The sequence below is a fragment of the Athene noctua genome, chromosome 19 (assembly GCF_965140245.1).
Source record: "Athene noctua chromosome 19, bAthNoc1.hap1.1, whole genome shotgun sequence".
Classification (NCBI taxonomy): Eukaryota; Metazoa; Chordata; class Aves; order Strigiformes; family Strigidae; genus Athene; species Athene noctua.
In genome coordinates, this window is record NC_134055.1 from 3,203,256 (window position 1) to 3,230,358 (window position 27,103).

General features: G+C 45.2%; 1 protein-coding gene across 8 annotated transcripts in view; it reads left to right on the top strand.

Moving 5' to 3' along the window:
• Nucleotides 1-27,103, top strand: part of BCAS3 (BCAS3 microtubule associated cell migration factor) — a 372,464-nt gene that overhangs the window by 335,429 nt on the left and 9,932 nt on the right. For 2 of the 8 annotated variants that reach the window (XM_074922814.1, XM_074922815.1), the window contains 2 exons: nucleotides 12,951-13,118; nucleotides 20,248-20,313. The exons of 1 other annotated variant lie outside the window; for it this stretch is intronic. In XM_074922814.1, the coding sequence (XP_074778915.1) occupies nucleotides 12,951-13,118; nucleotides 20,248-20,313 (234 nt within the window). Of the gene's footprint in view, nucleotides 1-12,950; nucleotides 13,166-20,247; nucleotides 20,314-27,103 lie in introns of all 8 variants that reach the window. 5 more of the 8 variants (XM_074922816.1, XM_074922817.1, XM_074922818.1 and 2 more) reach the window with 3 other exon arrangements.

The following is a 27,103-nucleotide window of genomic DNA, read 5'->3' on the forward strand; positions in this document are numbered from 1 at the left end:
GACGAAAGGGAGGCGGCTCAGCAGGCTGTCAGAAAGCAACCCCTCTGCAAGATGTGAGCAGGTTCACTCATCATTTTAGACCGTAAAAGGTGTAAGATCAACTTCTACCTGAGTTACTGGATTCTCTCTAATAATCAGATTTCTTTTCCATATTAAATTCCCCAGAAACTTGTGATTAGCCCCACTTCTGAGAGTTCACAGCGGCTTAATTCTACTGTAAAACTGTCAGCAGTGATTTTCTTTTTTAAAGATGGATTTTGGTTCTTGTGCAGAACTACTTCTTGCTAAATTCCTTTTCAACCAAACACACTTGTCATTTCTCAGCCATTAAAGACAATAAACTCCATCTTTGGATTTTTACACGCTGAACTTAGTTTATAATGATAGATACTTGTTTATAACACACTGAAGATTTTGTTAGCTTTCTGGCATATAAATTAGAATCTTCTCTTTTGATGCGTAGTTATTAGTAGTAGGTTTGTCCTTTTAAATATGTACAAGCTATGATTTCAGTGGAATATTGTCCACAAGAGTGGTAGTCTGCAGCTCTCAGAATCCATCTTGCCTTGGCAAGCAGCATGGTTATAATCATCAAACTATTCACATGGACTAAAGCTAGTTTCAGAGGAGGATTTAGGTATTGCACCCCAGAAGGTCATGGTACGTGGTTTTTCCTGCTGGGGTCCCTGGGGAGAGATGGACTTTCCTCTCTGGCCGGTGGGGCTGTGCGTAACGGGGCAGCTCCATCTCTGGGTGTGAGTGGTCCCCCGTTTGCTGTGGTACTTAAGCCAGTTGATGCTATAAAGTGTATTTGGAGGGAGCTATAAAGTGTGTGCAGAGCTGACTGGCTGATCAGACCCTCCTGGGGAAGCAGGCAGGGAGAAACACACACTTCCATCATGCTGGGAAGGGGCCACGGTGCTGGGAAAACTGGGGCGGTTCTTCCTGGATCCAGGGAAATCTGCCAGAGAGGGACAGGGCCTGTGGGGTCAGGCAAGGATTTAGGGCATCATGATTTGGACTTCCAGACACCAGAGTTTCTCCTTCATCCCTCTCTCTGTACCTGGTGGCTTTGGGTGGCTTCTGGTTGAATGGTTAATCCCAGATTACATTATAGGTTGCATTGCTTCATAAGTCACAGCAAAGCATGTCCTTGTCGTCAGTGCTTCAAAATGGGTTTTATTGAAGGAAGAAAAAAGAAAATTAGCTATAAAAATCCGGTTCTTGAGCTTCTGAGTTTCATGAATAAACACCACAGCATGAATTATCAGACTTTCCTCTTACCCTTGATTATTTTTGTGTTTGTTTGGGGTGATGCACCCACTTCTATCCTTGCTTTTGTGGGGGAGCCGTTTCTCTCAGCGTACGGCTTGAAACAGTGAGGCAGTTCCCGAGCCTGCAGGGGATGGGGTTTCTGGCGTGGTCCCTTCGGGCAGCATCTCCACTGGCGTACATCAGCCTCGCTCGTCTGAAGTCCAGGATTTTTGCTGAGCATCTGGCAGCACTTTAACCCGTGCACAAATAGTCATCTACCTTGGAAAACCTTTACGTCGTGAGCTTTCTCGTAGGCAGTGATCTGATGGGAGAGGACAGAGGAATTCCAAGAACATTAGTAAGCGAGATTTTAATTTCAGTTTTTCCCTGTAAGAGTAATGCCCTATAGGAGCACCCTTCTAGTCACCTTTTACCATTTCTGTGACAAAAGCTCTGAGTGCCATTGTCAAGTGGAAAAAAGGTGTTGTTATTTATGGCACTAAAAGTCCTTGTATGACTTTTTTTAAGTAGTTCTTGCTTATTCCTGAAAGCTTTGCTCTCAGCCGTAAGCCGTGAGCCATCTTTGCCTAACTCCTGTTTGCATTTGGAGTTGTTACTGTAAATTGCCACGTGCAAACATGAGGCATGTAGAAGGGTAAATCCCCTGCCCTTTGAGTACAGTCTTTGCTGAGGATGAGAGTGAGATGAGTTAAATGACCGAAAGCCTTAGGCTAGGACATGCCAGTTGCAATAATTTTTTCACTCCATCATCTCACCTTGCAATGTCGCTCTGCCTTATCCAGCCACCAAATGTCTGATGGATAATACAAGTGACAAGGGCAAAACCTCTTCAATGTATGCGGAGGAAAACTTCAGACAGCGAGGACGGGGCTGCTGGCTCCTGACCAGCTGGGTCCTGCCTGTCCCTTCCAAAGCCTGCCCGGCTGGGGTGAAATCCCCCCCTTGGACAGGGTTTGGTAGGAGATCAGACCTTGGTGCTGCGAGTCCCCAAGTGCTCTGGCCCTGCTCCAGCAGCACACTTAAGCAGACACTTAACTTTCAGCATATATATACTACCATTGAAGTCAACTGTGGCTGTTTGCATGCTTAAAATTAAGTATATGCTTAAGCTGGCTTGGGACCAGAGATTCAGTGCTTTGTAGGTCCGGTCCTTGCTGGAGCTTAGATAACTAGCTCGTGCAACTTGGCACACGCTTGTAATGAATTCAGAATCGGGCCAAAAGAATTTATCTTCCCCGACTTGGAAGGCTTACAAGGAAACAAGTTGAAGGTTTTTTTTAATTTTTATTATTTTCTAAACATAAAATTTCATCTTTTCCTGTAGTCCTTAGAGAAACGTTTTTTCCTAGTGTTCTTGGAGGGATCTAGAGACTTGGAGTGAGCAATTTCCAAAATGTCCAGAGCTGGTGGGAAGGTGTCTGGGACCTGCTGCATGGCCCAGGCAGCACTCGGTGCCTCTGGAGATCCCGTCCATGCTTTCGTACCTTCTAGGAAGATGTGGCACTGCGCTGGGTTGTCCTCAGACAGGAGATTTCTTTCTGGGCAGCCCTGGCACGGACTTGCCCGGTGACTTTTGATGAGCTACTTAAACCTTGATGTTCTAGCTCTTCCCTGGTGTAAGCAATAAAACTCTTTCTGTCAGTGCTGATAACTCATTTTGCCTCAGCTAAGAATTTGGCCCTCTGGGTGTTTTCTGCAGTCTCTCCTCCATTCCCTGATCGGTCACTCAATTAATAAGTAACAAGAGTAAGTTTCCAAACCAGTTCCTGATGTTAACGGTGCTGTATCCTTAGAGCAGCCGCCCAGCTGCCCTGAACACAAACATTTCTGTCGCTCCGGTTTAACACCTGAATCCATCTCATGCTGTTTGTGAAATATGTTAAAGTACTTGTAGGGAAGTTGTGATTACAGCAGGCTGTGCGCATAGTATTAGATACAACCCTGATAAATTGAACGTTAGCACAGCGAGAGTTGCTAGAGAAAGTGTCAGAAGGTCATCGCTCCTCTGTTATTCCCTAAGGAGAATCGCAGGATCGTAGAACACCAGGTTGGAAGGGACCTCAAGGACCATCTGGTCCAACCTTTCTTGGCAAAAACACAGTCTAGACAAGACGGCCCAGCACCCTGTGCCGTTACAGCATGGGGCAATAGCAAGGAGTTACGTTACTGACATGGAAACCCCTCCTGTGAATGACTCAAATATGCTGATTTCCACAAAGTGTTTGCAAACCACAGATGCCTCGTGCTTACGAATGCTGCAAGAGGCTTTGAGCTTTGGGCTGACAGCATCAGGCAGGGACACGAGGCAGGCAGGCGAAGCAGGAGCCAGGGCCGTGCACGTGCTGGGCAGGAAAATAAAAGTCACCCTGCGAGCTCTTCCCAAACACCCAGCGAGTGCCTAGTATTTGCAAGTGAGATTTATTTATCCTGTGTACAAGTAGTTATTAGACAGTAGCTTGGAACCGAGGCGTACATTATCTCATAGTGAGGTAAGACAAATAAATTACAAGTCAGAGGCCCCGAGTGGGATTAGTGATGCACCTTAGGAAAATATTTTGCTTTCTGTTTATATGTCAGCTGGGTTGTGAAATGTTTCATCTGGAAAAGGTGATGTGAGACCAGAGAAACATTTGCTCTTATAATGCAAAAAATATTTCAGTTTCATTCTTAACTGGTTGCTAGTGATATAAACCAAATTTCACATTTCCGGAGCTCCGATGGCTGCTCGGCCGCTTTCCTACAGAGTCTCTTCTCCAAGCTTTCTCCGAGCTGGTAACAAACTGCCCCTTTATCTCCCCTTGTTTGTCTGTGTGCATAATACTTAGAAAGAACTTACCCAAAGCCCAGCAGAAGTCTGTGGTAGACTCGGTCTGCTGCGTTGGAGGACGTTGAGGATGCTGGGGGGTTTAGGGCAGCGTGCTGGGCCACATCCATCCCTGCTGCACAGCTCCCTCCGGGTGGGATGGGATGGGATGGGATGAATGGGATGGGATGGGATGGGGTGGGGTGGGATGGGAAGGATGGGATGGGATGAATGGGATGGGATGGGATGGGATGGGATGGGATGAATGGGTTGAATGGGATGGATGGGTTGAATGGGATGGATGGGATGGGATGGAATGGATGGGATGGGATGGGATGGGATGGGATTGGGAGGCCTTCGCCCCTCCCCTGCGCCGGGCTGAAGACACGGTATCCCACAGCGCTCAGCTGCGGCGGATCTGTACCCACAATGAACTTGGCCTTTCCAAGCATTACACTCGCTGTTTCTATTACACAAGAAAGAATCTCCTATTACAGTTTGAGTGATATATTAGTATATAGCGTAGTTCCAAAGTTTTTTCAACACTAAGATTTTTTTAATTCAAATGAAACAATCAGAATTAAATTCCTTGGCTCAGACAGTTACCACTAATTCTTAAGCAATATGACAAATCCACACTTGTGTCTCAAAGTGTAACATAAGATCTTAGTTACCCAGAAAACCCCGATGAGTTGTCAGATCTTTCCTTACTTGTGGGTAAATATGAGCCTTTTATAATCCATTATGTGTACGCTGTGCGTATATATATATATGTGCATTTGCACATGCCACGAGATTGATAATAAGCAAGATAAATCTTGCTGTTTTCTTAAGGGAAGTAATATATTATTCAAGTCCCTCCAGTGGAATTGGCATACTTCTACCTCGCAAAGTGAGCTCACTAAGACAGGGTACGCCTGCAAACCTCTTCCAAAACGGTTCAGAAATGACTTGGCTTATAAACAAATAAGCAAATTGAGAATCGTTATGTAGTGTCACAGAAATACCAGATGTATCCTTCCTGCATCTTGCGCAGCTTTTCCCAGTGAAGCCAGTGCAGACTTCAGCATCATAAAGTCACAGCTTTTATTCAGATGAGAAGTAAAACAAAATAAAGACTCGTCTAAAAAAACCTCCACTGAGATTTAATGGAATTCATTGTGTGTTTAAATTTCCTAGGCATTCTTGAAAATCTCCGTAATCATCTTATTGTAAGCTTAGCTAAGTCATAGATCTTCAGAGAGTGGGAAACTTTACTAGGAGAAAAAAAAAAAACAACTGGATTTTCTAATTTTAACCAGGACTGAGACTTATAAGTATGTGAATACCACAAGAAAACATTTCCAACTTTGCAAAAAACTGAAAAGTGCTGAAGATCTTTTGTGAATCCTTTTTTAATGAAATTTCCAGACCTAGAGGTTGAAAGAACATCAGGTGAAGTTTCTGCTGTGCGGAATCGTACCTGGTAACGCGCACCCACCCCAACTGCCCCATGTTGTGCAGGACTCTCTGTTCTTCAGGATACCCTACTTTATGTCAGGATTAAAAGTAAAGAAATGTTAATCTCTAAGGGGGCTTGGGGATGATTGTAGCATTCCTGATTTTTTCCAGCCGTTCTGATCCTACAAAGCTGTAAAGAGTTAAAATATGCAAGAATCTTGCTATTGAAGGGGAAAAAAAAACAAAAAAAAACCAAAAAAACGTTTCTTCTTGGAAATTCGTTGTATTATGAGGGGGTATTTTGTTTTTAAAATCGTAATAGCATCCAGTTATACTGTAGTTTCCATCTCTTTCTGCTTTTAGACCACTAAATAAATTGTATCCAGTATTGCAAGGAGAGTACAAATACACTCGTGTTATTTTTCAGCACACTGTATTCCTGAGGCTGCAGTCGGGCTGTGCCATCCCGGCGGGTGCCTGCGGCACAGTGACAGCCACCTCTGCCCACAGCAGAGCCCTCGCTCACCCCCAGCATCTTGGTCTTTCGAACTTGTGCTTCTGGTACTGCAAAACCACGGCATAAATTTCCCCAATGACACCAAACCCAGATTTTTTGCATTTTAGCTTTTAAGTCCTGCCTTGGATGGATGTCACATCCTGCCTCCAGTTTTTAAACCATCCCATCTCTCTCCCGTGTCCTTTTGCTAACCTCCGCGCCTCTGGGGAAGCCAGGAGCTGGGCCAGGGCTGCAGGAGCCCTCGGGGGGCTCAGGGGGGGCTTGGTTCAACTTTTGCCAGCCGGGGGTTCGGCATCGGCACTGTGGTGACACTCGGGTCCCTCATTGGTGGCCAGGTGTATTGCCAGCAGGCTGGTGTGAAACTGCAGTTTGGATGGCATAGAACAGTCGCAGGGAGCATTCAAGGCAAAGGCAGAGTTTAATAAATATACTTAATCATTTATGTTTTGACCTTAACCCAGACTCGTACTCAGACACAGAAAGCGGAGAGTTGAAAACGCACTTTGTCAAGGCTCCTTTGGCTGATGCAGTGGTAAAACAGGGCAGCCTTGCTCTGAGGAAAGGCAGATCCTTCAGAAAGGAGAGTAAAAGGTCAGAACTAATCCAAAAGGACAAGCAGTGTATGTCTGTGTGTATATTGGGTTTCACATATGAAATCCAGTCATGATAAATCTGATGGCTTTAGAAACATCTACTTTGATTAATGAAAACATAGTTCCCATAGACCATGTGTTTCATACTTCAAAGTTCTCCTGGATTTAGGACCTTAGGTTTTGCTTATTCATATAACATGCAGGAAACTATTTTTAAATGAATAAGGGAGTTTAAAAAAAAAAAAAAAAAAAAAAAAAGGCAAATGTTTCAACATCGGTGGTACATAGGCTGGATAATAAGGAGCAAAATTAACAAACAACAGACATTTTATTATGCATTTTACAATAATGTTTACATTCTTTCCTCTATATTTGTTTTTCCTTGAGAAGATTTATGTATTTATAAAAATATCTCACTGCTCCAGCTCTGAAAATTGCGGCCCCGCTCACATTTGAAAGCCTTCACGATGGCTGTGATTGCTGGCTATGTTCCTAATCATCTGAAATGCTTCTCCTGAGCTCGAGGTTAACCCCTTGTGCAGGACCAGAGGCGACCGCGTTTGTCAGGGTGGTGGGGAGGAGGGGGAGGGCGAGATGGTCCCTGAGGACCTGCCGACCTTGCACTGTGACACTGCTCTGCTCCTGAACGTTGCCAAGCATTACCTTGGCTGATGCCCTGAGCTGGATGTGGCCACTGTTGCACTGGGCAACCTCTTGCCCCACCATCTGCCTTTGTCCCCACAGAGCTGTTGGGCACGGGGGCTCCCGGGGCCACCCTGCCGCCGGGCTCGCTCCTCCCAGCAGCTGCGTGTTTGCTTAAAACTCATTTAGAAATAATGACAGAGGAATAAACAGTATTTTTGTTTACAAGTCTGTAGTGCGCCGAGGAGGGATGCAGGAACCTCTTGGCCTCACTTAGCCAAAAGTTCAAAGGGATTTGAAAGTGTTCGTTGCCTGTGGGACTGGGTACCCTGGCTGAAGTCTCCATTAATTAAATGCACTCACAGGATACGGAGCTGGTGAGTAATGTCCTGTTTATAGCCGAACTGCGAGCGATTCTGGAAAAAAAGGAACTCCGTGGGAGGGAAGATGACAGAGAAATAGAGTTACTCGCAAAGGCTGTAGCTCCTGCCATTGTTTCCAAAGTCAATAATTAATGCTCACACCTTGATTTAACAGCCACAGACAGAGGTGAGCTGTTGCAAAGGCTGTCACCCGTAGGTTGTGTGTGTGTGTGTGTGCCGTGGGAGAGCGGGGAGGCTGCGTGGGAGCTGCGCAGTGGAGAGGAGCAGCAGCACGTGCCGCCAAGCACGGGCACCCGTTCAAAAGTCCCATACGGGGCAGGTCGGGGAGATGCCGCTTCCTCCACGCTTAAATAAAGCATTTGCACAGGTCCCCCCCTTCAAGTACCGAGAGCTGCTGCGCTGTGGCATTCCCCCTGGAGTCACAAAGTTATGGCATGGAAGTGAATTGGCAAACCCCGTAGGAAAGTTCAACCATTAATATTTAAACGGGGTATGTTACAATTTGACTCACTACTCTGGGCGAGGAGTTTCCGTGCGCTGGTTCCCCACACGCCCGTGGGGTTCCTGCTCCCGGCCGAGGCTTTTCTGGGCAGCTCTGACATGCTCATGCTGCGGTTGCTGGGGCCGAGCGGGTTGGGACTCCCTTCAAAGTCCACTCCTGCTTCTGAAGGGGCCAGAAGAGGCAGGGACTTGGCGATGGGCAGCCCCTCCTCTCCCCCCGAGACCGTGTTGGTCACGCCCCAGGGCCTGCCGTCCCCGGGGGTCAGAGCCCCATCCCTTTCATGAGAAGGATGCATCTTTTATCGGTTAAAATTGGCAGGTCATTTCCTCTCCTATTTACTCTGTTATTTTTGCTCACACGTATGTTGCAATATGCAAGGTGAGGCTCAAAACTGTCAAGCTCTTTAATAGAACCATTACTGTATTTTTGGAGAACGTACTCTTTTTGATTTACTGTTCCTTAGAAGACAGGAAATGGAGCTACTTGATTTCATATTTTCAACAAAGCCGTCCAGAGGTTTAATGAAAAAAATTTCCCCTGGCTTTTGAATTAAAGGGCTATGGTGAAAGATTTAGCTTAGCTATTTTGACTTAGAAAAATAACACGCTAGGAGCATTAAAATATTTTGTAAAAATACTTTTTACTACTAGATTTTTCAGAGAAGAAAATAAACTTCTCTGGTTTTCTCAGTCTTGGTTGGTAGGGCTAGCTGTGAAATGAAAGGATGTTTCCAAGGTTTGAGGCTGCTTTTTTTTTTTTTTCTTCCTGTAGAATTTATTTTCCTTTTATATTAAAAGCCTTGAAACAATTGCAATGCAAACGACAAATCCTGCGCTTCTATAGAAGCAAGGTAATTTGGTATGAGTAATAACAGAAGCCTTTGCCATTAATAAAATGTGAGAAACATTAAACAGAAAGACGGGGGCCTGATTCTGCTCCATCCGACAGTGGCGTGAGCAAAGGGCAGTGCTCATTGGGAGGCAAATGTCAGTGGAAGGACAGAAGTGGGAGATCGGTATCAGGAGAAAATTAAAGTTTTAATAGGAAAATCCTGCGTGTGGAGCAGAATTAGCTTGGAGTGTAAAGCTAAACACACTGGAATTGCAAAACAAAGCACTTACGACCTAGATGTTCAAGCCAAGGTTTCTACTTGTTCCATTTGGTTTGATTTGGGGTTATTTTTGATTTGCAGTGCTGTGGGTCTGGGATGGTGCTTGGGCATCATACAGAAGAGGCTGATGGTCTTAATTTCCATCCAGTTTCATCTTCAGCAAATAAGGGGAGAAGTAAATGTTCTGCTAGCTTGAAAGCACCAGGCGACAGGATGAAATACTGACAGAATTTTAAAGCAATGGGATTTTTTGCAGTGATTTAATGAGGTTTCACCAGGATTTCACTAGTAATTGCTTGACTAAAATAATACCGAATGTGCTTCTTTCTTGAGTTGTGACTGAATTAATTGCTCCGTTTGGGTGGAACCTGTTCCACCATCAAAGCTGTAGCAGGTCTGGGGGACAGAAGAAAGGCTGGGCTTCACACATCAAGGTCTGATCTAGGTGGCTGTCAGTAGGATTTCAGCAGTTTGCCTGTAAAGGCACGGGTCGAAGCCTGCCTTCTCTCAACCCTTCAGTAATCCCTTGAATCAGCAGGAGCTTTCTCAGCCGCGTTGGCTCTGCCGTTATATTCTGGCTGTGGGGTTGGGGGATTTTGAGAGCAGGACACTCCGCTGAGGTTTATTTGTAAACTTCTCTCTGGCCGACGATGGGGAATTTGATACGTTATCAACTGAGATACTAGGATTGAAAAGGGGAGAGCAAGGCAGCCAGAAAAAGAGATTACAATTTAATAAATAGCAGAGATAACGGTTAGCTGGTATCAGTGTGAGTTTAATGCCATTAGTTCTTGTGCCGTTGGTAACGATGTACGTAGGGCAAAGCACCCAAAGGCTCCTGGGGAGCAACCAGCCCATCTGCCATTTCATGCACTTCACAGGAAAATTTTTCAAGGTGTAAAAAGTACCCAGGACTGAATTCTGCCTTGAAAAAAATAATTTTACTTTGATACATGTGCTGTCTGCTGATGCAATGGCAAGAAGAACAGGAAGATCTGTGACATTCAGTCTTGTTTTTCCCCACACCCTGAGTAACCTCAGTTGCACATCTGCGTGTTCAGCTTTATGTGGAACCCAGTTTTATTTATCAGTATGCATATTGAAAGAAGGAGGAATTTGTGGATTCCACTGCAGCACAGAGCAGATGACAGCACACAGACCCCCTCTGCCCCTGCCCCCCATGACTCAGGCAGGGTGCTCACCCGTGGGGTGCTGCTGCGTGGCTGGTGAATCACAGCTGGATGCCTGGAGGCAGATTCGTATCACGAGACGTGTACTCCTGACGTGGAGAAGGAGTGAAAAGGGAGGAAGGATAAAACTAGAGCTTCAGCAGCCTTACAGTTTTTTAACAAGAAAACTTTCTGTGCAGTTAATCCCTCTAACGGGCATTTGCATTAACACTTGCAACCTCACATGTTGCTGCTAAGAAGTTTTGGCAGCTCTTGGCCCTGATTGTGGAGGTAACGCTGCACTTGTCTCCTTTGCTCTCACTCAAGTATCTCAGGAGCCAGAGACCGGCGCTCTATGAAGTTTCTCCCTGTACACATATGCAGGCATCTTGGCAGAGCTTCAAAAGCCATTTGCCTTATTATTCATGTGTCTGCTTATAGGAGCAGAAATGCTCCTATTTCTCACTTTCGGAGTAAGGACAGACACTAGTAAAGAAGAGATTTCTCATCTCCAGCACAGCCCTACAAACCCGTGGGAGCTCGTCATCTCCCCGCTGCTACCCTGGGGTTTGGGGATGCAGGTTTAAAAGCCCCCCCAGTAGCTCTCCAGGTATGTGAACAGCCCTGTCTAAACCAACTGCAGTCAGTGGGGTCTTGGAGCATATGTGGAGTGGGGGTCTCGGGTAGCATGAAACTGCAGAAGGATGACCTGAAAAAAGAAGCTTCAAAAAAAGACCAAATTTTGCTTTTCCTCCTGCAGTTAGGGTACGTGACAATATGGAAACATTGCAGGGACTTAAACATCATTGAAATGACTTCACCTCCTTACTGCATTTTCTCAAGCAAGCTTCAAGAACCCTTGCTTTAAAACGAATTAGTGGACTAGAGTAACCTTATAAATCCAAAGACCCATTAAAAGTTGAAATATTTGGTCATTCTTCCTCTCGGTTTAAACTGGGATTCATCCAGAGTTCAAGTGCATGTATCACATAAGAGCCACGGTCCCATTTTGTAGAGGTCCATTTTAGTGTTGATGGTTTTCTAGTGCCAGGAATCTACTCTGCAGCCAGGCAAAGAGATAAATCAAAGTTGTGCGCGCCGATGAAATTCAGGAGCCAGAAGTCACCATTGCAGCCCATATAAATCCCTGAATGCCAGCCCTGGTGCTTTTGTCCATGCCATTAGAGTTCAAAATTATCTGCCCCTCTTTGCTGATGTATGGATTAACCGGCTGCCCGAGTGTTTACTAACGGTTATCACCCGGTACTTTGGACGTTATCAGAGGAAGGGACGCCTGCCGCGGGGCTTGGTCTCTCACCCTTTCTATTACCACCTGTCAGTGGCAGGGAGTGTGCTGTGAAGCTGTACAGTCACAGGCTACAAGTGTAGATAGTTTCTGACGGCTGATCAAAGGGGAAAACCAAAGGCCTGATAACAAGGACGTGTTTCATGTACTTTTAACTTTGAGAAACATCGGCATTTGCATTTTTTCCCCTCTGTAGGCTGGCAGAAACCAGGCACAATAAATGCTGCATATTCAGTTACCTAATAGTTGAGTAAATGGTATGTGCTTGAAGCAACAAAGCATAACTGTAATCTTGTTCCAAGTGGGAATGATTTAAGTAAGCCTTTGCAGAAGACTTGCTGTATAGTAAAGTAGAAAAATTTTAACATGTACTTTGAAGTGATCTTGAATTCAGAATCGTCTCTTTGCATTCAGCAGATCATACCCTGTTGTGAATGAGGTAATAACTGCAAGTTAAGGAATTAAGTGTCTTGCGTAGGTACGTGCGCTCCGTCACAACAGCCAGCATCTTCAGTAACGCGCTGGCGAGGGGAGAGGCTCCGTTAGCTCACGTTTGACCTAACGTTTCACACTGCCGGAGTAGAAAATCCACAGATATCCCAGACTGAAAGCAGGGCTTGCTTTTTTCCTTCAGTAGACATACTTCAAACACAAGGCAGAAAGCAAGCTCTCCTTTCCTCGTCACGATATCACACTGCTCCACTTCTCTGCTCAAGAACAAGAAAGGGATTTTGGCTAAAATTTGTGCCCGTTAGCAAAGACAAAATGACTTGACTGTTTCCATTGTCTGAGAAAGGAAGGGCAAGAGCACTCACTAGCAACCCAGTGAAAGACAAATCAACTTTAAAAATAATTTCTAGTTGTCTAACACGTACTTAATAACATACGTACGGCTTTTCAGCGTTACACGTCATTTACATCAGTGTCATGATGCTGATTTCCTGACTCTCACTAGTGTGAGACCCGAACTGGGTCTGTATTTTTAATTTATCCTTTTTGCTTACAGCTGCTTGGTCAGAGCTGTTCAGTACTTAGGGCTCTGCTTGCTCCTGCTGTGCTATTAACACCAACATTTGAACTAACGTGCTAAAAGCAGTGTTTCAGGAACTCCAAACGCAAGGCCTTCTTTCCTTCCGTTGCGATAAACGCTATGTATGGAGGTAGTTTGGTCCTAGGGTCTCCCAAACATCTCCCGTTTGTTTGTTGAAGGTGCCTTCGACCGGAGCGTGACCTTGCTGGAGGTGTGTGGGAGCTGGCCCGAGAACTTCGGCCTCCGTCACATGTCTTCCATGGAGCACACTGAAGAGGGCCTTCGGGAGCGCCTGGCCGACGCGATGTGCGAGTCTCCCAGCAGGGACATAGTGGGATCAGGAACAGGTACAAAGAAGAGGTGTGATCAGAGATCACGTACATCTCACCCAATGGTGATTTTTTTTTTTTTTTTTTTTTTAAGTTTTCCTTTTCCTTTTCTCTGTACGCTACCTCTCTGATTAATTAACTTTTATGGGGATCTCGCGTAGTGCGAGAGAAATCATTTATAAAAAGAAAATAGTGGTAGATCACACAAATGTAGTTTGAGAAGCCTGAAGTAACTTGAAGAAAAATACTAGTGCTTGAAGCTTCCTCACCATATAGCTGTGACAAGGGCTCTCCTCCCTCCCCTGCCAACTCAGGAGCACCCGAATCTCTGTGCAGATTGCTGCCCTTGCCCACCCTGCTCCAAACAATGGCATAATCACACACATCCTCATTTTGTGTCCTGAATAGAGCCACTGCAAAGCGCTGGTTCTGTAATCCAAATTAATCCATCTTCATCAGTGTCCATTATATTGATAAATTATATCATCTGTTTAAGTAAATGGAACGGCACGTCAGAGATTATGCTGCTCAGAAGGGGACCCAGTGGTAGGAGATGCTCAGAAATGTTAAAACGCAGTTATTGCAGTTTTATTGTCTCCAATAATTTGGACTTGTTTTTACAAACGCCCTCTAGTAAAAGGACTAGGCCCATCTTTGATCCATGCACCGTTTGTGTGGTGACCAGCGGCCAGGAGTAACGGTGACTTCTGACATCAGCTGCCAGCTCCCTTGTCACTCTTCTGGCAACTTGCCCGGGAAGGAAAAAGAGGACAAGCTCGAGCAGGAACATATGGGAATGGCAACCTATGGACACTACAGGAGGGCTGTGTAGAGCAGAAGTTGTCTCTTCCTTCTGCTGTTGCCCCCACGTATTGCTGAGGGCCTTGTGCTGCTCCGAGCTCCCCCTGCTCTGCTCCAGCTGGAGAAGGCTCAGAGACTCTCCCATCAGGGCTCGTCCCTCTGCTTTCCAGGTGGATCACTACCGAGCATGAAGCCCACCACAGGTCACCAAACTGCTGCTACCTCCCCCAGGCTGGAGATACAGATAGCAATAACCCAGCTGCTGAGTGGTGCCGAAGCACCCTTCATAGCCCAGCTTGCCACCCTTCAAACCGTCCTTCCTCTGATTTCCATCTTGAAAAGGATGGAGTCAAGGGATGGTTTAAGATTTGGTACTAACAGAAAGAGCTGGTTGAACACTATGGGTCTCAGTTACAGATCTGGTGCAAGTTCTCATCAGCTTGTTGCCTCTGATGAGGCACTTAACAAGTCCCTGACTGCAGTGCTCCATCTGAGGATGAGCACAGGTGAGGATAGAGATGCCTCACATCGCTGGTGTGGAGTTCAACCAGCTCATGTCTGTAAAGGGCTGTGAAAGTGGAAAAACAGGCCGTGAAAATAGACCAAGGCACATATTTCATCACTTATTGACCCACGCTGTGATCAGAGTGAACTGTGTGTGGTATCCACTTCCGATAACGGGTCAGCTCCCCTCAGGCCGTGTATATTAGGGGAAAGGTGAGGGGAACACCTCTGAAAGCTGAAGCCGTCTAGACGTACCAAGTCAAGGTGACTGACTGCCCCCAAGTTTTGACATTGTAAACCAAGAACTTTGTCGTATAGAGGTCTGTATTTTCCTTCCATTTTCACCAAACCCAGCTGACAGCAGTGAGTACCAACTTCTTTGGCATAAGATTAGGTTCACGTTACTGCAGGTGTAAAGACAGAAAGGAACTGTTTATAGAGATGCCAGCACTGAGCTAAAATTCATCCAGAGAGATTTCTCGCTGCTTTTACTCCACACATATAAATCTTCATAATGAGCGTAAGATAGATGCCATCTCAAAGCAGCACACGTAAGCACCAGTAGTGAGTAACATGAGCACTGACCCAACTCACCCCACCCCAGTATCCTCCTCTCGCTGTCATTACATTCTGTTTCCCTGCCTGTCGTGGGATTCTCTCTGCCACTAACATACTTTATTCTCAGGATTTGGGCATGTGGTGACTCAGTGCAGCAAAGAAAACCTAGTGATAAGGCTGTGAACTCCCGTGCCCTTTCCACTTCCATCCCCTAACAGCTCTTGAGCTCTTCTTACCAGATGGCCATAAAAAGTTCTCTCCTGCTCAGATGATACCTGGAAAACTGCACTTGCCTAGGGAGTGGAGTGGTGCTCGCTCCGACCTGCGTGGCTGCACTCGTGGCAGGCTGCCAGCCAGCCCGTTGTCAGGCCCTGGAGCATGGGAAGCTGCTAGCATCTGTCTGCTGGTTAATAAATGGGGAAAGATAAGTTTGGAGGTACTTGCTTCAAAGAAGAGGTGTCTTTGTTGGCTCGTTACAAGCAGGATAGTTTTCGCTGCCCCCAAAACCACTTACATCTTAACAAACCTAGGCTGAACCGAATTATCTTTGAAAAACAATCAGTTTTCATCCTTGGATTCTCTGCTGCCCACTCACCTCAATGAAATGATAGCGGAGAGTTCAGCAGAGAAGGACACTGTAAATTTGCTTGTTGGTAGTTGATTTATATATTGGTAGTGGTTCCAAAGACAGTGTTTATATTTCTGCATTGGACTCAGAATTATGGAAGTTATAAACCTCCATTTAATAATCCTAAAATAACTCATTTTAACTTAACTCACGCCTTTGTGTTATGTGTGCGTTTAACCCCGTTTTGTGCTCCTTGGCTTCTCTTCAGTCCTTAAATACATTTTGCAGAGATGTAATGAAACTTGCAAAGTCTTAATTCGAACTGAAACACGAATTAATGAAAACTTCTAACTCTGAATGTGAAGGTATGTGCATGTGCAGTGCTGGGCTCCGCTGTGTGGACAAAGACAAAATGGACAATAGAGTGGACAGTGAGACTTTATCAAGTGCTCAGCTGGTCCTGACATGCACTTAATGGCAAGAGATAAATAGATTCTTTTAATGCCTTAACTGTTAGGACATAGCTGACACGTAGATTTATATAGTAATCAGGGCTGATATGCTGCAGCAGTGTGGAGGAAACGCATGCTCATGGCACACAGACCTCTTTGGGGAGTAGATACTCACAGTGTCTTTGTTTCTTACCTACCCCCGTGCATTGCAGAGCAGGGTTGGCAACACCTCCCTGGTTCAGTGGTTCTGGCTGCTGGCAGAGCCAGAAATGACCCAAAGATTGGTTATACAGGAAGCATCAAACTGGAGGATGCTAAAAACATGAGGAATAATCTGGCATTTGCAAGGAAGGGGAATTAGATGGCCTGACGGGTCTTTTCCACCTCTGGCTCCAACTAGTTGCCAAGGGCTGTCGGACATGGATGGGAGAAGAACCAGGTCTGGAAAATGACCCCCCCCAAAAAAAAAAATCTACTTTCCTCATGACCTAAATGATAACTCCAGTCATCCAGCTAGTTGACTTGATTGGGAAACCAGCTTTTCGCCTTGTTATCCAATTATCCAGACAACCCATGTCTATCTTAAGTGGAGTCTGCTGTACATAAGCTGTCAGCCTAGATACGCATTTAATTCCAAAGAAGGCGTAAATTGGCAAAGATGCAAAAAGATGGTTTTGCTGTTTCAGTTTCTGTCAAACTCACTGAAAAAAAAAAAAAAAACCGAAGGTCTACTCCCAAAATATTAATGGTCAGTGACCACTTTTGTTTTGCCAAACTTTGTTTTCGGGTAGCTACAATTGCTGTATAGTTTCTGAGTACGTTCTGGAGCTTCACATTGCAGTCTTGAAAAAAAAAAAAAAAAAAAAGAAAAGAAAAAGCTAGTATTGTGATTTATGAAACTGGAAACTGGGCTTCTAGGAGACAAATATCTCTGACAATATTCCACTCAAACTGGACATGCAGAAATTGCCAGCCCAGGCTAGAAATCTTTCCCTCCAGAAATACTGTAATCAGTAAATCCTCTGATTTATGTAATTCCTTCAACAAGTACATTTCTTAAGCTTTCAAATGCATTTCAGTTATTTCTAGACATAATATTGAAAATTAGGCTATAAGAAGGGACCATGCCTTTACAGTCTGAGCGATGGGATGTTTTCTGAAATTTATCTGTGGAAGACTATTTCCGTGTCCATCCCCTGTTTCTGTGCCGTAGGAGTTAAGTGCTGAACTGCAGGAGACAGATTCCCCTCACGCTCTCTGCCCGTTCCCTCTGGGCTGAGGTCGGCATCCACAGCCGTGATGCTGATGGGGGTTCTGCCTACAGAAGTACGGTGTGGTCTGTGTACAGCCCAGGAACCCCAAATTCATCAGGTCCCCAGTCACATCCGCTTAAGATGTCAGCTGGCCTGAGGGAAAAGCCGTGAATCTGTCCGTCAGTCCCAGAGGGGAGTTACTAACTCCAGGACAGCAGCAGTGAGCATGAACCCGTGTGGCCCTGCATCTGGAGCACCAGAAGGGGAGATATTGTCAACCCTGGGGAGTTTGTTGCATCTTCTCCCTCCTTTGACCCGGGTGAAAGGTTTAGCTAGATGTTAAATCTAGGCACAGCCTCTGGCTCAGCTTTCATGTGACTTACCAAATCAAAACCCATTCTCTACATTTCTCGGGTTTATTACGATAAAACACATAGTACAGTGACAGAAGGTTGGATTATATTCTTCAGGAGACTGACACAACAGACAGGTTTCCAAGGGAGAACTGTCAATATAAAAAATAAATATGTATTCATCACTGCTTGCATTATTTTGTCAGGATAGGCAATACTGCAAACTTCCTTTAGTGATAAATGTGCTGCTGCCACTGTCAGACCCCTGGTTTTTCTGCCAGAAAGAGCCGCCGGAGTCGGGGCAGCTGTGGCGATGCAGGATGGGACTGACTGTGTTTGCAGCCTGCGATTCCAGCCCGTGCCCATCTGCTGCGTCTTCTCTGTTACAATTTGTTTGGCTGCCTGCATGTTGTACTTATATTCATATCTAATTTATTTTGACAAAGCATACCCAAATCCACATTGCTGCAGCGTTTTACAAGTGGTGGAACTGTTCTGTGGACGTACAAGAGTAGAACTGCTTTTTTGTGGGCATGTATCTTTTTTTTTTTTTTTAATTCATCGTGAAATCCAGTACCCTACGGTGGCTCAGTTTACACTGCAGTTTGTGGAGCAAAATAACTTTTTTCTCTATCTATCCTGTCTCAAGAATACATATTAACTTGCAGTAAGAGCCTATATTGAAAGCTGCAGAGCACCCCCCAAATTTTGCATCTCAGAACCAGCACTGGAGGTCTGAATAGGGAAGAGGGTGCAAGTATGGCACCATCATGGTCAATGCAACCCACAACGTTTGAAGAATTTAAAGCAAGGTGTTTAAAGCCCATTATAAAGATTCAGTCTTTAAAAAAAAAAAAAAAAAAAAAAGGAAAAGGTATGGCTCATTTTCTTGTGAAACTCTCAAGTCTGTCAGCTGCCACCTGCAGAAAGCCAGTGGCACAGTGGTGAGGTGCAAACGCCGCCAAGCGCCCGGTGCCTGGCCCTTGGAAGAAACCATCTGGATTCCTTCCAAATTTCATGAACAAACTCATAATGCGATGAAGGAAGCTCATATGTTGAAGCAAACTCTTTAACCTGATTAATGGGATGTAAGTAAGTGGAGCTAATTAGCCGTGCTGTTAGGGAATAGCCCATATGAAACCCGGGATCAGCGATCAGGGCGGTTGGGATCCTGGGCCCCAGCCGAAGCCATGTGGTTACACTAGCCTGAGCCTAACTCAGGTCTTGACACCTCTGAGCTTTTCAGGGGGATGTTTTTGAAATCTTGATGTGAAATTTGTGGTTTGGAGAAGGGGAGTCACGCCCTTTCTGGCGTGCCTGGCTGAGGTGGGAAGCATGCTCCTCTGCCGGAGGAGAGCGAGCTGCTGCCCTTTGATCCTGTGCAAGGAGCATCCTTCCTGGGTTCTTCCAAAAGAGAAAATGTCTGTGGTCATAAATTGTGTTCAGAGATGAGCAACCACCTGGACATTGATGTACCTTTTCCTTCCTTCCTTCCTTCCTTCCTTCCTTCCTTCCTTCCTTCCTTCCTTCCTTCCTTCCTTCCTTCCTTCCTTCCTTCCTTCCTTCCTTCCTTCCTTCCTTCCTTCCTTCCTTCCTTCCTTCCTTCCTTCCTTCCTTCCTTCCTTCCTTCCTCTTCCTTCCTTCCTTCCTTCCCTCCCTCCCTCCCTCCTTCCTTCCCTCCCTCCTTCCCTCCCTCCCTCCTTCCTTCCTTCCTTCCCTCCTTCCTTCCTATTTTTCCAAGACATTTCTTCTCTTCCCTCTCCTCAGTTGGTCTTAATCCTAACTTAGACATGGGATATCGGAACGCAGAACAATGGAGTTTCGCTGTGAAGAACATTTCTGCAAAGAGATTTCTGCACAGGTTCAATGCAAAATCAGCTTGGGCAGCAAACACACTGACATATCAAATAACATTGATGCTAAAAGCAGCCTTTGAACTTTCAGAATATTCATCCCAGGGTCAGAGATTAAATTACCCCCTCAAATAAGTCTAAGAGCTCAATGCAGTTCTTCCTACAAAAGGTTTATTTGGCTGAGACTTGTTTAAAAGGAGTGAAAATTCAGGGCTCTTTAGGAGGCACCATTTCTAAAGTGGGGAATCAGAAGAGCAGCGTTTGCCTTGCACACATTTCAACGTCGCTTTAGGAGTTATTTCTCATGAACAACGTGCAAGAGCAGGACATGGGGCACTTCACCCCCGGCTCCTCGCTCTCCTGCCCGAGCCGCTGTCCCTGGAGCAGCCCCCGCCCGCAGCCCGGGCCAACAAGGGCATTTTTAACTTCCCAACCATTTCCCAGGTTTCCAGATCTGCCTCACCACCAGCCCCAGGAGTTTTTAGTGGAATTTCTTCCAGGTCATATGTTATTTAAGAGGGCGGGGGGGGGGGGGGGGGGGGGGGGGGTGTAGGGGGTGGCAATGAATGCTGATACCACAAATGTTTCTGGTATGAATTTAGGTTTGTTGCTGTTTGTAGAAAAAACCTGCTGCTGTTTCTAAAGGGAGCACTGATACCATGAGACAACTCTGACTTTCTGCCATTTGATAACAAGTTGATCGACTGCATTTACTTATTATTAATTGTGGTGTGGGGAGATTCCTTTTCTTTTTCTTTTTATTAAGTCAAGGCATTTTTTAAGAAATATTTTATTTTTGATACAGACACAGCCGGTGAAGTAGCAGTAAAAAACATCACCACAAAGAGGCACATGGCTTTGAAATGTTTTGGTATGTAACATAACTGTATTGTTATCAGGTCTTAACTTTTGCACAAAGAATATTTCTCCTTGTTCTTAAAAGCAAACCCTCTTTCAGCTTCCAAAGGGTTATATACGTAATGTGGTCATAGGGGAACAAAACAAAAAATATCTAAGTGTCTCAAATCATTTCACAAATAACATTGTTCTATTTCTCTCCTTACACGAACAAGAGTTTCTTTGATTTTTTTTTTTTTGTAAGTCAAATTTAGGATTCTGCTGTTCAGAGCAGAGAGGTCACAAGGCCCTAATGTATTTAGCATTGACTGCCCTCTCTTGTAGTGCGTCTATTAGTCAGTAATTTGATTTGTACCTATTCATTTGCAGTCCCTGCAGGAGCTCTGAGCTGGCCCCAAGTATAATTGGTGCTGTCTCTATTTTTACATCATTAGATTAGCCCCGACTCCTGGCCACTTGTTGTCTGCGCTTGTCTGTCCATTTATACAACCTAATGTAACACAAAATTCATTACTGATCACATTACTTTCAACTCTGAAGCCAGCTTTGTGATAAACATTTTGTTAACCCTTTCTTGCCAGCGCACAGACCTGGGGGATAAATGCACTTTCCCTTTGCAGAAAAATCAATATCATAATAAAACAAAGTGCAGTCACATTTCTAGATTTGTCATTCCTCCAGGAGAAAGAAGTGGGGAGAAACATATATGAGATGACTAAATGATGTCTGCATCCAGGCATCTCACGCTGCTGTATATGAAATGAGCTCAGCCGTGTCCTTTCTCCTAGAATATAAAGAAGTGACACAAGATAGGGCCAGCACTCAATTTAAAACTTAATTTCTTACTCATTGTTCTGCAAGCGTTTTAGCTCTTCTGTGCAGGCTGTAATCGGGTTATGACATTATTGGAACTGGACATTTTTCTTCCAGTGCTTTGTCTCAAAGTAGTTAACAGAGAAACAATTCCCTTTCCCCTTAGAGATTTGTTACTGCGTTGAGTTTTGTTTTGGTTTGCTTTGGTTTGTGGTTTTTTCCTCCTAATGATTAAGCAAATTAATTTTCCTACTGCAATACCTCCAGTGTTTCACAGGAAAATGTAAAGCTCCCTTCTGTCTAGCTTGGCTTTGCTCACATTTGACTGTTTTGCTGAGTACCTCCTAAAGCATTAAGCTTTTTGCATCACTGAGGCTTCTGCTATTGATTTCAAGGGAAACAAGAGGAAAGCCACGGTAGGTATTAATTTAGGCCTGATTCTGCAAGGGGCTGAGCATCCTTACTGCTCTCCTTGCAGCATCATGCCCCTGAGGTGATGCTTGCCATTCGAGGAAATGTATTTTGGTGCACGCAAAAGCTGTTGATTTTTAACAGTTTTCTAAATTCATTTTCTATTTGTACAGCTTGGCTTGAAAAATCTGTTATTTGGGGTTTTCTAAATATTTAGAAACATTTCTCAGTGTTTATTAAATCTTCCCTTTAAAAGTCCGAGGTCTGAAGCCTGCCCCACACCGAGCAGTCCCATACTGAGCAGGGTGCAGGAGACTAGGAGACTACAGGATTTTTCCATCTCTAGATTCTATAATTACCTTGTTATTCCTTTTAGGAGTCTTTGCATGGTATTTTTATGTAGGATGTGACTGACGGCAAGCATATCTCTCTTAGTAAGTATAAGAGCCCTCATCTCCCAGCATTTGAACCAGGACTGGTATTTTTACAGCTGTTTTGTGAGCCAAAACTTGTTGCAGCTGCTGAGGTGGTGGCAGAATAAAGACAAGACAGTTTCTCTCCCTCCTCCTAAGCCCAGCAGCCCCAGAAAGCCTTTTGGTATTTTGCTGATTTTTGCAGGAGTGATTTTAAGGTGTGTGCAGCATTGGCTGGTGCTTGCTCCCAAAGCCTGGCTTGGTTGGGGGAAGGTGTGAGGCTCAGCTCAGCTCTGTTGCTGCCTTTGTGCCCCTCAGTCTTTGCTCCAGCGTTGCCATCTGAGCCCCAGGAAGGCCAGCGTGCCCTGACATCCCCGTACAGCCGTACGTGACTCCCGTGACCCGCGGGTTAAGGACGAGCCACAGCTCAGGGCAGGCTGTGTGCCCAGCCCGACAGCGTGCCACTGCCCCGGGGTCCCGCTCTCGGGGATTGCTAGGCTGACACTGCTCCTGGCTTTGCTTCCTGCAGATCTCCTGCACATCTTGCATTAACTCTTCAGAAGTTTGAGCCTTTCGTTATGTTAAAATGATGTGTGGCCAATTCACCAGCTCCCCGCACTGCCCGTGCAGAGTATTAACGTCACGCTGCTGCCGAGGGGATTTACCCTTCCCTGGATTGTGAAAGGACGATGGCCCAAGTCATGGCAAAGCTCTCCTAAACTATGCGTGGCCCTCACCAGGGAGAGAGGAAAGGAGGCTGTAGAATGGAAACCCATTTATACAATAAATTGTTAAGCAGTTGAACTGTTAAATGAGCACTTCTTATTAGATACAATGAAGTATGAGTCAACAAACAGCAAAATACAAATTAAACACATCAAAACTCCCAGCAATAAATGGAAGGTCAAAAGCTAAAACAGTTTAAAAGTTCCAGTGTGAGCCAGCCCTTTGGCCCTGCAGCTTTCAGTCCTGTCGGCTGCAGAGGCCCCTCTTCCACCACGGGATCTGCTCCTCACTTTGACATGAGGAGGCACAAGTCCTGCAGTGGACTCCCAAAGTGTCACCTCCCCCAGCTCCAAGGGCTTTCTCCCGCCCGTTCAGATGCTCTATCGTTTCCTATCGTCGTACTGTAGTCTGCAGCCCTGCCATCACCTCTCATCACCCCTGCGCATTTCTCTAACAGAATATCAGACAAATAGTAGCCTGATTTTTCCGATAATCTTGCCCTGCTATCCATGGTGGAGTCTAAGAATATCAGGGCTTGGGGCCGTATCCTTGCTTGTGATGTTGTCCACTATCTGATGCTCGTAGGGTGTCTGGTGGAGATGGTTGGGCAGGAAGCAGGACGAGGAAAGAGAGAGCAAGGGGAAAAGGAGGAAAAAACCCAAGGGGGTTTTTGGCTGGGGGAGGATTGGTGGGGAGGGAGACTCCCCGGAGCACATCCCGTGGGACCAGGTCTGGTGGGTGCCCCAGGAGGAGGCGGTGCTGTGGCCAGGTCCCCGACAGTGCTGGGAACAGTCAGTTCTCCTTGAGGTATATATCGCAATTTGTGGTATGAAAAGATTAGCTTGCCTTCCATTCCTAGCCTGCTGTCCCCCCCACCATGGATAACATATAAAACAGTAGACTTTTATTCATTAACATTTATGGGAAAATGTTAATATTAAACTGTAAGTGAAAAGCCCTATCTTATTGAATTCTTCTGCTGTGTTATTGGGAGCCTAATTACATTTTGCATTTAAATAAAAACCAGATGACGTTCAGGACGGTCAGGCAAGCATTCTGTAAGTGAGAATTTATCTTGCGATCTGGGTAAACAATGTCTCATCATTTAACAGTTATTATAAATAATGGGTTTTTAAGCACTTTGCTGGGAGTTCATATTGGCTCCACACGGGTTGCACTAAGGGAGAGAGAATTTCAGTGACATCTTCCAGGCATCCGGTGAGGAGGAATCATATCCTGAGCTCACTTCTCAAGCTGCAGCAGTTTTCATCCTCCTCTGTTTATTATTGCTCAATATTGTATGCACAATCGGCTGACAAAAAAAAAAAAAAAAAAAAGCTAAGAGTAAGAAAAATGACAAATGGGTTGGAGGGATTTTGCAAATGGAGAAACCATCTATATCGCTGCCCCAGCAGAAGTGGAAGGTGTTCAGGACCCCTGCGGAGGTTCATGCAAGTGGTTGAACCCCCTAAAGGCATATTCTTTCTGTAAAAAATAGTGCTGTGTAAAAGTTGTGCCTTCACAAAAAATGAAACAGATGTCAAGGCAAAACACAAAAGACAAAAAGATAACGGACCAGCTGCTTTTTTCTGTGTTTCTGCTGGTGCCCTCTTAAATTACATCACTGGTAATTATATGCTTGGTAATGCATGAGCTAATTTAGAAAAAGAGTAAAACTTCTAAAAAATGTAAATAGCTTTTTCCCCACTTCTCTTGTTTATATTCTGCGTTTCGTTCCTGTCGCTTCGGAAAAGGCGGCGGTGCCTTTGTTGCTAACTGGCTTTCAGCCTTCGCTCTGTGTTCTCAGACATTAGCAGGAGCCTCCGAGATTTCTCCAAGCAGCTTCCCCACAGTCTGTCCCACATCCCGGGGAGGAAGGATTTAGTTTCCATGCAGACAGAAATAAGTGGTAAGGGGATGAACTTTTTAAGCAACCGTTCAGTGTTGTGAAAAGACACAGAATTTGGGAATGCCTGATGCTGGCTGGTGGCGTGTCACCTCCTGACACGCCAGGAAGCCACCCACCCTGTAAAATGGCTGTTCCAGGACGTAAACTGTTTACTGCCTTTTTCTGAGAGAGGCATTTTATCCCATTTTCCAAGAAGGACCCCTGCAGCTAAAATACTGTCTTTTTTAAATTATTTATTTCTTTTTGGTATTTATTTGTTATTTCCTTGGCCAGTGACTTTCTCAGTATCTGCCCAACACATGAACTCTCTTGTTTACATCAAAAGCTGATGGTGTTGTGAAAGACAGAGGGTCAGTATCACTTCTCCAACTGTTTCCAAAGATGTTTTTCTGGGAAGGTCACGGGCAGGAAGGTGCTGGCAGGGTCAGGAGCCAGGCCCTGCCCCAGTCCCTCCACTCCAGCACGGTGGCACAGCATGGGAGCGAGGAGCCAGGGGTGGCTGGGGATGGGAGGACACACAGAACCCTGGTCAAGGCGAGCAGGATGGAAATGGTGGTGGTTCCCTAACCAGGTAAGGTAGCACCCTGCCGGGGCACCCAGGAGCAGTGCCGTGGGGTGTGCTGCAGAGGGATGCTGGGGTGTGTTGCTGTTCTGATTTTCTCTTACAGCAGAACAGGGCATTCCCATGGATGGCACCTCCCATCTGTTCCCAAGACCAGCACGCCTCGCTGAGCGGTTATTCCCGTCACTGAGGCCGGGTTGTCAGGTGGAAATGACGTTTGGAGGTGTTAATCAGAAGACAAATTAATTTAGCAGCATGCCTTCCTCCTCTGCAGCCACGGAGGCAACAGTGGGTAGATGAAGTCTATGGGAACAGATCCCTAATCTTCACTCAGGACCACTTTTATGCATACCCTTTAAAAAAGAATCTTTAGATTATATCGTGCCATTATTGCGTTGTCTCTTTGGTTTATCTTTTGGAAATGTGGCTGGTCACCCATCAAAATGTGAGCGAAAAGCCTGCAGAAGGAAACAACATGAAGAGCAGGTAGTTATATTAACTTGACTGCCAGATGCCCAAGTACAAGGCAGAATCTGCACAGCTTGAGATGATTTAAATTGCCTTTTATGTGGGATGTGGCCAGAGGAATGCCTTGGTTTGCCATTAGGTCTTTTAGATTTCACACAAGAGTTATCCTCTGCCACACACTTGTCCACAGGCTGCAGCTCATTCACACATTTGACAGTGTTTGTAAGAGTGTAACTAAAAAGACAAAGTATGTTAAAATCAATACTTGGAATAGTTTTTAAAATCTTACTTTTAACAAGTGAAAACGTCCAGTCGACGTTTTTCAGCTGCCTTCTGGTTTCATGAGAACGAATGCAAACTGCTGCGCTGAACAACACCATTAACAAAGGGACAAATTAAGCTTCGGATGTCATTTTTATCAAGGCTCTTTCATATTTATGTCTAACATCAGAATTTGGAGCTGTATAAATAAGACAGAGTGTATTAAGAGCCTCAAGCAATCCTGCAAGAGAGCGAGCCCACAAGGTTGGCCTGTTGTTTTTCCAGGCTCGGTTAATACTCAATCTAGGTAGAGATGTGATTTTAAGAGTACTACTGCGAGCTTTTGAGTGCTTCGTAAAATTAGGTCTGCGTTTAGAAAATTGGTCTGCTAGAAGCAGTGCTGTCAACATAATCTTTAAAATAATTGACTAAATAGACCAAATAAGTTGTGTTTGGAACTGGGATTATTTGGATGGGTTTGGAGTTTCTCAGCGACACTAAAACTAGCACCAGGGAAATGAAGGGAAGAGACCTCTGCTTAGATCTCCACCTGAACTTTTCTGACTCGAGAGCCTTGAACTGTTTAGATGAGCAGACAAGGCTGAGTCCACGGTGACATCATTTCGTGAGCTTCAACGAAACCCTTCTGATTTGGACCAGCTGAGCATCTGCTCCCCCCAAACTTTTAACTTTTCTTTTGAATCAAACCCAAATTCCAGTCCGGTCTAGCTTCCTTCTCAGCATCAATCTGCATCAGGGAGACAGCCCAGAGCCTCTCAGTAGCTTTCCTCACTGGCCCAAAAGGCCACATCGTGTCAGAAGTACTAGAAGTTGTGCCAGAATTACTTTGCTTTGTAATATTATACTTTTAAAATGAACTCAGCAATATGTTTGTGTCAGAAGCACATCATGCACATATGCGAGGTGCACACAGAGGCACACTGAGCACACAAGTTGTCCTTCTCCGGGGTTGCCTTCCTAACTGAGGGTTATTAAGGAGGCCCAATAACCGAGGTAGCATCACAAGAGGGGGAAAAAAATATGTCTAAAAAATTAGACATGAAAGAAACTGCTAAAATTTGGAGGATCAGGCGTGTCTAAAATCCCTCATTCAGCATATTGGTGAAGGGCTGCCCAGACCCTGAGATAATCGCCGAGTTTGTGGTTTTGACCTTCAGGCAGCTTTTCCTTACCCATTTTTTTTTGCTGGGCAAGCCAAGCCCAGGAGAGGAGGAGGGAC